The sequence below is a fragment of the Diadema antillarum genome, unplaced genomic scaffold (assembly GCF_040938485.1).
Source record: "Diadema antillarum isolate AM-2024a unplaced genomic scaffold, OU_Dant_1.0 scf00000019, whole genome shotgun sequence".
Lineage (NCBI taxonomy): Eukaryota > Metazoa > Echinodermata > Echinoidea > Diadematoida > Diadematidae > Diadema > Diadema antillarum.
The window spans coordinates 1,864,790-1,879,987 of record NW_027270908.1 but is presented as its reverse complement, the minus strand read 5'-3'; the positions used below and the strand labels follow the sequence as shown (position 1 = coordinate 1,879,987).

The 15,198-nt window shown below is 37.2% G+C and overlaps 1 protein-coding gene across 1 annotated transcript; it reads right to left on the bottom strand.

Moving 5' to 3' along the window:
• Positions 1–472: 472 nt before the first annotated feature.
• Positions 473–14,080, bottom strand: LOC139728341 (alpha-2,8-sialyltransferase 8B-like). Its single transcript, XM_071639289.1, has 3 exons — positions 14,033–14,080; positions 9,395–9,940; positions 473–2,094 (listed from the first exon to the last, which is right to left on the bottom strand). The coding sequence occupies exons 2-3, from the start codon at positions 9,880–9,882 to the stop codon at positions 1,797–1,799; spliced, it is 786 nt and encodes a 261-aa protein (XP_071495390.1). The 5' UTR covers positions 9,883–9,940; positions 14,033–14,080; the 3' UTR covers positions 473–1,796.
• Positions 14,081–15,198: the final 1,118 nt, after the last annotated feature.

The following is a 15,198-nucleotide window of genomic DNA, read 5'->3' as shown; positions in this document are numbered from 1 at the left end:
CTCGTTAACTGAGTAGCCTGTTTGATAATATAGTCGTGTGCTGAAAGAGGAGTAAGATTATTGTGTATTTTGTACATCATAATTAGCCTGTCATTTTCTCTGCGCTGTTCCAGAGTGGTCCAATCAAGTTCTTGTAGCATTTTGGTGACACTCGAGGTGATTCTAAGGACAACACACGCCTTCTTTCCCATTTTCATTTCAAATGATAAAGTGATGATGATTTATGTGCTAGTGAATAGAAACATTAAAGTTAACAACAGACTTGATAATTCATCTTCACAACTAGGGGACAAAAAGAAGAAAAAGACATCAGACTGACACTATAAGCAAAAATATTGCATGTTAGCCCCCCCCCCCCCCCGAAAAAAAATATACATATACCGTACTACAAAAGTGTTAAAAACACATTGAGACTGTACAGCAATTAGATTACTCATAAACATTGATAATACCAATTTAAGCAACTAAGAAAAAGCATGCAAAGAAGAGAAATTGCACATACCCTCACAAACGTTAGATTTTCATTCATAACTCAGAACTTAAAGCTATGATTAAAATTGCAAATAAAGTAGCACTGCATTAGCACACCAACCGTTAAAAACAAAAGCAGTAATACATATTGTACATAGGTATTGAAATTGATTTCAACCAACAGGTTATTGATGAGAGTTCAAAAAAACAAAAAACTAAAAACTGGGACATGGTGCAAACATCGTGGTGAGGAAAACACATAATTCAATTATTTTCATGATTTTAATTTAATCATCAAGAAAACTCCTGTCATTCTGGAATTTCAATCTTACTTTATCTCTTAAAGGGAACATGAAATTGAATTTTGAATGATCGAGTAAACAGACATTCGACATCAGTATAAAGTCGGTGTCCATTTCATAAAAAAAATCACTATTTTAACCTCCTCGCTATATTGCGCCAAAACGTTGCTGGGCAGTTTAGTTAGTAACGTTACATTAAACCACAAATGTACATATTTACTTTTATCACTATATCAAAATCTATTCATTTTCAGTCAAAATCATCTTACAGCATGTTTATCCATTCCAGGTTTATGATATAGAAAAGAATTAATACAGCTTGTACAATCATACAAATATTAGAATTGCCATGGTTACTTAAAGGGTCGGCTAGTAACGTTACAAAAAAGAAACATTAAAGAAAAGAAGGTTTTATGACAAAAAAGTTAGCAATAATGTAAGTTACTGCAAACAAAATGTCACATTGATTTCAATTAAGCTTCATGGCGAATGTTCCAGCAAATATACACGGTGGCCCAGAAAGAACGGAACACCTAAGATCTTTATTCTCACCAATATTGTTGCAAATATGTCATTATTTTGGATACTATTGAAAAGGCCATACTTTTTCCAATACAATGACACCAAGTTCTTTAATTTTGGTTAATGTGTTATGATTTTAGGACCATTTTTGTCAACCCTTGCAATTTTCAAAATGTGATCATTTTGCACTCTCAGAGATACCGAAACCAGCGACAATTCGGCTTGTCATAGAACCAGTAGCGTTCACAGTGTGTGGAATGTGGGGAGGACGGTGTGGTTGTCATTTTTTATTGATGTCATGTCCACCTAACTGTTGAATTGCCCGGCTGCACTTTTTGTGTCCGATTATAATTATTTCTGCTGTTTCCTCTAATTTCTTGAAGCTGTCTAGAAGCATTTTGCACCTGGCATCTTAATATTCGGTTATCCCACTTTCCTGCACAATCGTTGATGACACGAAGAACATTCAAAGCACTGTTGCACTTAAGTGCAAGAATTAGTCTAAAAATTTTGCTGTTGACATCGTAATATCCGGTTATCCCACTTTCCCGCACAATCGTTGATGACACGGATAACGCCTCTCTTTTCCATATTCATGAGCAGTTCAAACTCGTGCGGCATTTTATGACCATTTTCCGTGTAGTTCAACTGCATCTCATCGTAGTAGTGGTACCTCAGAGTCCGGTTTGTCGGATCCTTGTAAAACGGATAGAATCCAAAGAGGCGGATCTCACTGCAGAACTGGGTAGCCGCGGTGTAAATGGCAACGCCCGTGGATGGAAACGATAGGTTGAAGACACTGTCCAGTGTATACATGTAGATAAAGGAAAATTACGAGATGTTTATTGCTAGAGATTGAGCAAAATATGATCGGAAGGAGAGAGCAACAGAGGCAAGAAAATGTATGCAGCTGAACGAATCATAGTACGTAAATATGTGTATATTCTTATGTAGACACTTATAGGGCCCCGTCTTATAAAGACTTGTGATTGATTCAAATCAATCACAACTTTACGATTGAATGCAAATCCATCTTATAAAAAAAGTTATGATTGAAATTAAGACGAAGAACTGCAATCAATCAATCAATCACAGGTTGCGATTGATTGCAGCTTTCAAGAGATTTGTGATTGATTGATTTCTATCACAAGTTTTATAAGACAGGGCCCAGTATTATGTGAACATAAACATATAGGCCTATATACGCATACCTAAATTGCAGCAAAGAATATTATGTTGCTTTACATATCTTTATTTGGAGCGTATGAATACCCTTGGTAAAAGGTTCAAAAATGCATGGTATGTTGTCATTTCTTTGTATTTTTTTTTTGTCATTAACAAACGCAAACAGAAGGAAAATGACAAGAAATGAATTTATTAGTGGAAAAATGCACAAAGAAAATTGGATTTAATCGGGATTCGAACCCGAAACCTCCGCATTGCTAGCCCGGTGCTCTAGCGACTGAGGTATAGAAAGCCCTAGTACGGTTTTCGTCCCAGAAACCCTTGAATCTCAATGCTCGAATGGTCAGAAGCTATAGCAATGTGTTTGTGTGTGACACACAAGCACACACTTAAGCATGTTCTTTATCATTCATTTTGTCAAAATAAACTGAATTGCATTGAATTGAATTGAATTTTCCTATATCCATGAGACAGACCATCTCCAGCCCAATCTTTTCACCATCTCTTATCCTGTGTTAAAGATAACATAAAGTTTTGGTACCTCAAAAGTTTCCCTGAGTTTCCTTGTCTTAGTTTGTGTTTCAGGTTAAAGCACCTTTCATATAACTAACACTGTGAGAATTACTCGCCCCAAAGTGTTCTCATGTCTTAGTAATCATGCAATAATGGTTTCGTACCAGAGCAGAGCGGGCTCTGAAAAATTCGAACGAGCCGTTAGTTTGACTCGACGCGGTACCGCGACAATCAATATACACGTATTGTACGAAACCATTATTGCATGATTACTAAGACATGAGTAAGTCTCACAGTGTTAGTTATATGAAAGGTACTTTAATCTGAAACACAAACTAAGACAAGGAAACTCAGGGAAACTTTTGAGGTACCAATCGTTATATCCTGTCATAATCGTTATATCCTCAAAACGAACAATACGTTTAATAAGTAACGCTCCAATTGTAGCCCCAGTCAACCACTGTTTATGAAAATGAAGATTTTGCCATTGCATGAAGTTGTCAGATTGAATATTCTTATTTTTATGTTTACATACCATAGAGGTATGCTCCCTCGTGTATTTGACAATAATGTTCCAAACAAACTCTCATTTTCATTTGCATTCCGCTCGTACTAAGTACTGCTTTAAAATGCAGCACAAGTCTTCCTAAAATAGATTTAAATGCTTACTGAACTGAAGTGCTCTTTTCTTTCGTTTTTGTTGAACAAGTAGACAAGGTTCTTTTCATCTATCCTGTCTTCTATCCTCATGTATACTGCATGTGTGTGTGTGTGTGTGTGTGTGTGTGTGTGTGTGTTTTACGTGTGAGAGTATGTGATGGTGTCTTGTTTATCTACTTGACGAGGCACAGAATTATTTGTAATATAATCTGTTTGACATTGTAGAGTACATACTGTATACGCCATATACTTCGCGAGTCTAAATTTTCGCGAATCGGGAATTCTCGACGATTTCGCGAATGCTTAAATCGCGATCGTGGAGTCATGTACTGACCAACAGAAAAATGTGCACGCGTACGTCACATTCACATCGGGATCAATCAATATTTTCGCGTGCCATTAATTTCGCAAATTGCACCTGACTCGCGAAATTCGCGAAAATAAAAACCTCGCGAAATATTCGGCGTAGTATTTTCGTATGTAGACATCATACTAAAAGCACAAGATGTTTTCAAGGCTGCCTGGCTCTCATTGTAAATGTCACTATCTATTATATGTTTTTGTGTTTTATTTTGCCGAATAAATGGCCTAAATTGGCCTCAATCAATCAATCTCTGTGAGAGCCCTCATTAAGGACTCCCAGACTCAAGCAGCTATTGATTTTTACCCATACAATACGCTGCATATGAAAATAACGAGGGTCTATATATAACACCTTTTCAAAATAGATACGAAGCGCTCACTCAGTTGTAACTAAAGCTACGAAATTATCACCCCTTCAACCAGCTCACATTTTGAACGTGTTTTTGAAGTGATCATGGTAATCGCGGTATAAGACATGACAAAGAACGGGATTTTCAGTCTTACATATTTCTTTCATGTTAACACGAAGATAACCACGCAGTTTGAAAGGCGCATCATACACTCCACTTCCATCTCTCTGCAATTACGACCAGGACTGTTAATTATTGTTTGTTTGCTTGTTTTCATTTTTCATCTGTACAAGACAAGGCAAGATGGCGGTATGATTGTATTAATCTGCACTATCACAGCGCTGCTTGCATGGTTAGTCTCCCATGCATGGGGGTCTAGTGTTATGTACTTGAGGCAAACAACTTCACCGGGCTATGTACATTGCGATGAATGGTTAGCATGAGCATGGACCTATGTAATCTATAGGTCCATGGTACAATGAGGTGAAATATTTCAAGTGCGTGGGTTGTAACTTTCAAACAAGGGACCTCCATTTTATGCCCTATACCAGGAACAGAGTATAGGAGCATATTTCCCTTTGCTATTGGGAAAGGCATATACCACACAACATTGTAAAAGGGAAATTCCAGACCAGTTAAAAGACAATAGGCAAAGAAAGAACAACATTTCACAGGAACATTGAAAATATGATCAAAATCAAATAAAAATTCGGGGTAACGTGTTATGACATTGTGAAATTTCACTTTTTTTCACGAACAGTCAATATGAATATGTAAATGAGAAGTTGATGACGTTATCACGTCACGACTTGCCATATTGTTTGTACCCAACATCTTGAAATTTTCAGTTTTTGTTTTTGTTGATTTGATTCCTATTTTTATTTGTTCCAAGACGATCAAGCCACAGAGTCAAATCCCAATGACTGATTGTCATAAAATTGAAGATATTCAGCTCCCCATTTTTTTTCTTATTTCTCTTAACAAAAAAAAAAAAAAAAAATGTAAAGAGTTCCCCGCCCAGTGCGTAAGCCACTGCTTTAATGATAAATGACTATTAAAGTTTTTACTTATATACTTGAGGCAAACCACTTCACCGGGCTATGTACATTGCGATGAATGGTTAGCATGAGCATGGACCTAATCCATAGGTCCATGGTATGAGGTGGAATATTTCAAGTGCGTGGGTTGGGACTTTCAAACAAGGGACCTCCATTTTATGCCCTAAACCAGGAACAGAGTATAGGAGCATATTTCCCTTTGCTATTGGGAAAGGCATATAGCACACAACTCAGGCCCGTAGCCAGGGTGGGGGGGGGGGGGGGTGCGTCGGATGCGTACGCACCCCCCCCCCCCCCCCAAATTCTGAAGTCCACTTTTTCATAATAACGGTTTTTAGCAATTCTCAAGATGACAATCCAAATAAATATAAAGACACATTATATGCTACGTAAATGTGGAAGACTACGTTTAACAATGTTGAAAATAATTGTACGAAACCCTTTTGTTGTATGAACCATCGGATCGTCCCCATGCACACAAACACAAATGTTATGTATCAATTTGTGCGAGCTATTATTATATTGGCACTGCATGCCATGGCCCTTGGCGCGTGTGACCGGTGTTTTTTTTTTCCACTGGCCGCCCGAGTACGTGCGATTCGTGGATGACATTGAGGTTGATACTTGCATTTTTTCACAGGAACAGAGGTAAGTGGATGAAAATCTAATAGCCTCAAGTTTACATATATGATAAAAATTAAAGAAATTTCCTCGAAATTACTATAATCGAAAACCTGAGACATTTCATATCTACGTCTCACAAAGATATAGTACATGTATATATAAGTACATGTTGGCATGATAATGCCTGGGGATAGATTATTATGTCAACTATTTTCCATTATGAATGCATGCTCCAATCAAATTGTGAAAAGGTGGTCATGAATTAGCATTTCTTACGAACGATCAGGAGAGACAAAACAAAATGAAAGGCCTGTCTTAAAAACAAGACGTATTAGTACAAACGATTTCTTGAGCCTGCACCGTTTCAGGCTCTGTTCTGGATACGGCGGTAGAAACTCATTCTTTTTTGTTGTTTATTTTATCATTATTTACTAATCTCTTTTCTAACTTACAGGTAGCGGATTTCTTTGCAGGCCAAATTCGGAAATGTACTGTTGATTATTACTTATACATTTTCTCATGTTGTGACAGTTCTATTGGTTCTCATTTTAAAGTGAGCCAAAACCTAAGAACATTCTCACTTATAATTTCCAAAGAGTATTATGCAGGCACGCAAACTCATTTTAGTTGTATTTCATTTAAATGTAATGGGTAAGAGGGTATGAGAGAGAATGGAAAGTGCTGAGCTATGAAGTAAAATGGTAAAGTAAAAAGTTTGTCAGATAGTATTACAAAAGAAACTCATTCTTTTTAGTTTGTCTATTTTATCATTATTTACTTATCTCTCTTCTAACTTAAAGGTAGTGGATCTCTTTGCAGCCCAAATTCGAAAATGCCTAGAGACAGCTAGTAACCAAATATGCTACTATAATTTAATAAATAAGAAATAACCATTCCAGTATGTATCTTAGTGTGCACAGTAGAATCAAATAGGAAAACATCTGAGCACTAAGCCTGAGGTCTGAATTTGCACTCAACTTCTTCTAATGGCTAACGGATGTTTGATTTTTGAATTTCACTGACCTCCAAATTTCACAAAGAAAACCTTCTTAGCATGATGGTTAATATGACATTTGACTGATATTGGAGATGTTTGCGAATCGGATCTACTACCTTTAATATTATTAAATCTAAAATGATTATTTGAAAGTTCGGAAATGCTGGAAATATCCTACCACAAGGAGGCAAAATATAAATGGTTCACATTTACAATTCATTTTGTTTTAAAAATTGTCTTATTTATTTTCGTTTTTGACAAACTCGCATACCAACGTCTGATATACTGTATAGTATAGTAAAATGAATGTTTCATCTTCCAAACAGCATCCAATGGGATGGAAAACTCCAACTGAAAGGTGGACACCGTGACCATACTCGCTAAAGAAAACGCGTAATAGGGGTCGTTTTTTCTCACGGATTAGATGGAAAGTGTGATATACGAGCGTATATAATCAAAGGGTATCAAAAAGGCCGAAATTTGGGAAAATGGTATATTGTTCAATCATGATGAAGTACTTCTTTAGGGTGCAGGAAACATTTAAGGAATACTTGTTTTTAAGGCCCGAAAAAAATCATATGATCATTACTCGTTTAGGGGCCATTTTGAAAGTCCATGTATGAGCATGGTGTCCACCTTTTAATTGTCGCTATACCCCTCCCGGGACAGTATCAAAGGACCGTTTTGTTAATTAACGCAATCCCCCCTTCCTTTAAAAATCCTGGCTTCAGGCCTGCTAACGCGGGTATACAATAGAAAAAATAAAAGTTAAAACAACACCAGGAAAATCACTATTCTCAATTTTGCGGCGCGCTACGCGCGCAGAGTCTCGAACACAATTAAACTTTGCAACTTCCTGGCAAAATGAGTTTTTACTATTTCCTAGATGAAATACCGTAACGCGATTGCATGCAACAGACAAAAATACAAATTTCCTCGAGACTTTAAAACGTCATTAAAACAGTAAAAATTCACAATTTGCGGCGCGCTTCGCGCGCAAATTCTTATACAACTTTTGTAGTTCGGTCGTCCAAAGAATATATATATATATATATATATATATATATATATATATATAATTGTGTGTGTGTGTGTGTGTGTGTGTGTGTGTCATCATTGGTATTGGTACCGAAGGTCCGTTTTTTTAGTGACCGCACCCCCCCCCCCTTGAAAAATCCTGGCTACGGGCCTGCACAACATTGTAAAAAGGAAATTCCAGACCAGTTAAAAGGCAATAGGCAAAGAAAGAACAACATTTCACAGGAACATTAAAAATATCAAAATCGAATAAAAATTCGGGTAACATGTTATGACATTGTGAAATTTCGTTTTTTTTCAGGAAATCAGTTCTTGAACAGTCAAAATAAATATGCAAATAGGAAGTTGATGATGTAATCACCTCACGATTTGCCATATTGTTTGCACACAACGTCTTCAAATTTTCAGTTTTTTGTTTTTGTTAATTTGACTTTTTTCCCAAGGCGATCAGGCCACAAACTCAAATCTCAAGATATGACTAATTGTTATAATATTATTGAAGTTATTCAGTCCCCCCTCCCCCATTTTTCTTCTTATTTCTTTTGTTTTAACAAAAAAAAAAAAGGTGAGGAGGGCGCGCCGGGTGCGTAAGCCACTGCTTTAATGATAAATGGCTTTTAAATTTTTTGCTTAAATACATAGTAGCAGGGCTCGACAATAACGGTGGCCCGGGGCCACCAAAAATTAAAGTCGGGCCATCCAATTTCAAAAAAGGGCAAATTTGGTGGTCCGCCACAAATTTTTTTTGAAAAGTATGTCAATAAATTCGTAACTTTTTGCACCAGAAAATAGCAGTTAAATTTGTTTAAAGGATGGATGAAAAGGACTAAATGAGTGCCTGAGAGTGAGTGTTGCGAGTTTCTTGAGGTTAATTTATGAGTAGATATGTCCAGCTTCCAATTCTTACTATGATAAAACTGAAATAATTTTGATTCATTAAAAACAAGGACTTTTAATGTTTTTATTGGTTTTTTTCGGGCCACCAAATTTTTCTCTCGGGCCACCAAAACTTGAAAATGAGGATTTTTAGTGGCCCCATCGGACCACCAAACAAAAAAGTTAGTGTGGAGCCCTGCATGTAGTTTTGAATCTGCTGACGAAGAAATAATGATATTAATGATAGGTATATCCATTGTACAGGCAATGGGGAAGGGGAGAAAGTGAGAGGCACAAACAGTGCTATGCTACTCAAAAATATATATTGTGTACATGCTTAAAAAGGAAAGAGTTATACAGATGAAGATAATTATCATGACAATAGAAAGCAAAACCCCAACTCCACGTAACAAACGTTGGGAATGAAAACCATACCTTTTTGCAAGCGACATCGGTGCACTGGGACTATATGCAAAGGAAACGTTGATTCCAACTTTGTGGAGAAACGTCAGTGCATTTCGGAAGTCCTTAAATCGTCCCAATCCTTTAAAATGCCACAAAATGCTGCCGTTGACAGCTCGAAGTCTGTCAAATAAATCCCGACACTGTGCTGTGAAATTGTCGTATCTTAAATTCACTGGCGTTTTACTGAAACACTGTGTTATTTTCCTGTACTGGTACAAATTCAGCGTCATAATGTTAACCTTCGACCCAACGTCTCGACCATATTTCCCGCCGAAGTACGCCAGATTCAGACGAATGACCATGTCCGCTTCATCTATGACGTCACCACAAACGCTGTCGTCAAGGATACCAGCATTGCCGACGATAGAACAGGTTTTCACTTTTGGAACTGGCCTGGTTTGGTTGTCCTTGACAATGAGTGAGCCTTTTTTCGATGTCTTCATATCAAGGGGTGTCATGTCGCTCTCGAACACTTGAATTACTTGGTTTGCCGACGTCAGCGACAAAACACTGTTCCTACAGATATGGAAATACAAGAAATGCATAGTTTCCATTATTCAGTCATTTTAAATTATCTGAAATAAAAACTTAACTGTATTCAGTAAGCATAACAATAACTATTGTATTGCAGGGGTTCGTTCAAATTCTTCCAGCTGGTTGATTTAAAGAGTAGGAATATGACATTTGTTTTGCTTAGTATACACACTAAAAAACAAAGTACAATGACGTCGACTGTTATATTATTCTACGAATTGAATTAAATTCTTTCAAAATTGAATTATCACTGCCAAATGTGTGGACTCACGAAGCAAATCAATTTGTTGGTGGTACGGTTACGTAAACCTTTACACCCCAGCAAAACCTGGCTTGATAGTTCTTGTTTTTGTATTTCATGAAGCAGTATTTGTTCTATTTTCGGCATATAATGATATCAACTGAACTAAGAGGAAACACATTTTCATGCATTTTATTGTGTATCTATAGTACGATTTCATGTATTGTTGGTTTTTAATTTTCAGAAAGCCATAAATATAATGTCATTTGTCAAATCAAACACAAAAAGGCCTTCAAAAATTATTATCTCCTGATGCATACACCCACATCGTTGAGTTATGCCAACACTTATCTGTCTTATTTACTCTGCCTTCATACAATTGTTTACCGTTGATAACTCGCAGATCTACAGCCATTAATGTTGTTCATGTATCTACATTATAATATTGTACAATGTACACTTGATGTAGAGCTGACGAAGGACGAAGCTCGTAAGGGGGGGGGGGGTGGTTATAGCAACACAACTAGTACGTCCACTGGTGGGTGATTTATCACTTGGTCTACTTCCACTTCGTCTAATAGCCATTTAGTCTCAACCCACATGGTCTATAGTCTAGTCCAGTCTGGCCCTTTGTTTAGGGGCGTCCTCGCAAAGTGCGTTTCGGAGGGGTTTGGTATGTCTCCCTCTTACGTCAGGTTTGTAGAGGGCTCATAATCGGGAGCTCTATGTTTTATGTCGGGATTGAGGACACCCCTACACAAAGGGCCAGACTGGACAAGGTCTAGTCCCGTTTCGTCTACAACCAGTTCGTCTAATGACCATTTAGTCCAATTGCCACTTAGCCTCATTACCAGTTGGTCTACTTCCAGAAGGGCTATGCCCACTTCGTCAAATACCAACAGTTTATCAGACAAAATGGGAAAAAGTCCAAGGAGACAAAACTGCAATCAGACCATCTGGTCATTAGACGGAACGATAAGTAGCCAAACTGGGTATTAGACCAAGTGATAAGTAGACCAAACGGGCATTAGACGAAATTGATAGTAGACCAAGTCTAGTCGTAGTGGTGTTAGACAAACTGGGAAGTAGACCATCTGACAGTAGACCAAGTGGCAATAAACCCATGTACATAAATTCAATATACCTCCCGCAATGTTTATAAGCGTAAGCCCCTTGCTGCCGATATTTACATACAGTGTGAATTAATGTATCCCTGTATGTATGTACTGGGTAGTTAGTTTACTGAACACTGGCTGCCGTTCTGAATGATTTACACGAACGAATCTATTACTGATAGATCGCGAGTGCCTAAAGGGGTGCTTTTAATGAATAACAAGTTTGATTTTGATTTCGATTTGAAATGATTTTTGCATTCTTCCTTCTTACAAAGAATATAAAAGAAAGCTAAATGAACAAAGTTCCAGAGTGATAATTACAGCGAATTACATGGACATTGGTTGATGGTTAACATAAGTGAATAAAAATGTTTGTAGTACAAAACAATTTCGAGCATGTATCCCCTTAGCTAGAAAGAACACAGTGTCCCACAGTGTGTTCACAGTGTGGTCATACGGTTGACTTTAATGTATGTGAATGTAGCCGAATGAATTTAATTTTTTCATGTATTTCGTAAGCACGACATCATCTTCTCTTTTTTCATTATATGCTGCGTTCTTTTGAGGCATCGATCATTTTACTGCGTACTAGCATTCCTTACGTGTTCTCGTCTTCAGTAAGGGTGGGATTTCACGGAGCACGCGAACGCTTTGCGAAGGACGCGAATGACAAAATCCAACATTCGGAAAAGTTTTTCTCCGAATGTGTTCCGACAATGAAGCCGAAAACTATTCTTGCGCAATTTGTGCGAAGTTTCCACGACGTATGTGCGAATGTCGTGTGTATCATTGCTAAAGTACAGCATGTTTAGGTACACGAAGAACACGCGACGGAAATGCGAACAACGAAAAATTTTCAATAATCATGGGAGAAAATGTACCCAAGGAGAAGTGGAAGCTGTTTTGAGTTGAATTTTTTTTCTTTCCACTATTTCTCCTTTCTTTTTCTCTCATTTCTCTATCGTGTGCTTGCCTACATTTTTTTCCCTAGGACCTATTTCCACTAGTAAAGCATTTGATTTTTTTTTTTTTTTTGCAGTTCCTCCAACACAAAATCTCTATAGTTCAAATGAAATTTAACATACTTTAGATTAATTTTAAGAGTATTCTGCGATTTTTTTTTGGGTATATCAAACATTTCTTTCTCTTTGCTAGTCTTTAATTTCTTTTGTTACTATAGTTGTTGATAATTGTTTGATGTTTAGATGTATGCTACGATTTTTATTTGTAGAAAACATATAGGTCATACATCCCCCAAACGTGCGCTAAACGTTCGCGAGAATGTCTCAAAATGTACGCGAACAGTTTGCCTTTACGTCGTAAAATGATCGGAAAAACTTCGCAGATTTCGCGTAACATACGCAAGACATACTCCAAAGTTTCGGAGTCTGTTTGGGGTTTCACGAACATTTTGCGAACATCGCGCGTGTCTTGCGAAGATCGTGCGCATATGACGAGGCTTTAAAGACAATTTCGAGAACATTTCACGAGTAAATCACGACCAAGTGTGCGGAAAAGGTTCGCAAAAAATTTCAAACTTTTTTGAAAGTCTCGCCGAAGTAAAAACGACATTTGCGAACAATTGACGACGCTTCCGAACCCTCACGTTCGTTTGGCGATCTTTTGCAGACTAAAATACGAATGCTGGATTTTGCCATTCGCGTCCTTCGCAAATCGTTCGCGTGCTCCGTGAAATCCCACCCTTACACTTTCTTCAGCAGGAAAGCAGCTCGACACTGTATCGCTTTCGAAGACGCCTGGCTAATTGTCTCTGTGGGCTTTCGCCCTTGGTGTATGCATCAAAATGATTTAGGTTTTTCTCTCTTTCTCTCTCTCTCTCTCTCTCGTCCTCTTTTCCCTGTTTTTTTGTTCCTTTTTTCACACTTTTGCTTTCGATTTTTTTTTCTATTTCCGACTCTCCCAGTTTCCCGCACTCTTGGTAGTTTCCCTCCCCCCCCCCCTTACTTCCCCTTTCCCACAGAGGTACCCACATGATACAAGCATAGTCTTTTGAGTGGGTACCTCCACTTTTTTTGCGCAGAGTGTATATAGAGTGTACGTAACTGATCATGTAGACATGAACATGTTGTTAATCCTGTCTGGCTATGTATATTTTCAACAACTCGCATGTCAAATTTATCATATTGTTTCTTGTACATTCTGGTGAAAAAAAAGTGAAAATAAAGTTTGAATTTGAATTTGAATTTGAGAAAGCGTGAATTTAACAGTTGTGGACATGATTTCACACTGTGGTTTGGTTTTCACAGAGTGTTAACATGGCAATGTTTTGTATCACACTGTGAATTGATGATTCACAATGTCTTCACACTGTTGAAACACTCGAATTTAACGGTGTAAAGAGATTTCACACTGTGTTCATAATGTGTTCACAGTGTGTTTCTCACACTGTGGGACACTGTGCTCTTTCCAGCAGGGTCTTTACGCATTAAATGAAAATGAGTTTCACGTACCAACTGTTCAAAACACAAATTAAACATTTAGGAGTAACAGGAATGCAAGAGACCATTATCGAAAGCACATGCTTGACGACGATAATGGCCTCATAGATACACATGATAATGCACGAAAGATAATTTGGTCGCCACTCATCGAGCAGGTTCTAAGTGGGTTAACATTATTCAGCATGATACAAAAAATGATAGTTGCCAGAAGTTCGATCTAGAGAAGATAAATTGATGTCCTCATAATCATAATTACCAGACGTTTTGAGCTGCACTGATGTTAACCCACGAACAATCCACGTGACGCCGAAAGGACACTGAAATGTGAAATAGAACATAAAAAATGGCATGGCGATAGTCATTTTTTTTTTTTATCATATCATCATGTTAATTATATATTTCATGTATCTATTTAACAGTTTATTTATTTCCATCAAACAAGTAAAAATGCTTCAAAGTGGTTCAAGTTGTCAATTTGACTTTCATTCATCTGATAATGACAGTGTATTCCAAGGACACAGTATTTTACTGTGTAAAGTCTAACTTTACGTCATACTCAAGTTTTCTTTATACATCACTGATAAGTAAAGTCAGACGAAAGAAATAGTAGAAATTTCATCCCAAATTACACTTGAAATAAGGAAATTTGACAATTTGACAATCTCACCTAAATCATTTTTGCCACCTAATGATATTGGTCGCAACCGCATTTGCCGATTGACTGAGATCACGATGTCATATATAGGCCTGTACTGTACATACAATTCTTCTAATCATTTTTAAAAGAAATCATCATAAGAAGTATTCACTTCTGTCTATATCTAAGCCAGTACAAATCACCACCCTTTTAGAAAACACCATAATATACTATGACTTGCAATTCTGAAAAAAAAATGATAAGAAGGAAATGAGTATTCAGTCAGACCGCAGCGCGGTGAAAAGCGCTCTCATTTATCGTACTCGCATGCATGCTTAACTGTGGCATGAATACTTAATGAGCTACCACACCTCGCCATTTCACAGCTCATTAGGGGAGACTGGGGTAATTGTGGCCCCCTTTTCATATTTTCTATCACTACCACTATGATTATAAAAAGTTTCATAATATTCTAATTTTGTAAATATACAGTCAATGTATATACCTACAAAATACAAAAGAAAATATAAACATGTAACTTTTTGTTTGCATATTAATTGAATTAAATTAAATTAAATTAAATTACCAGTATGTTAATGACTTCGTGGGGCCATAATTTCCCCATGGGTTGGGGTATTTGTGGCCCCCTTTTATATAAAGATATAATGAATAAAATAATTCATAAAGTAAGGGTAATACACTATGAACTATATGAGAGCATGTAAAGGAATGGTTTCCTAATCAATGCAAGCCTCATTTATCCATTTAAATTAATGCATAGAGTC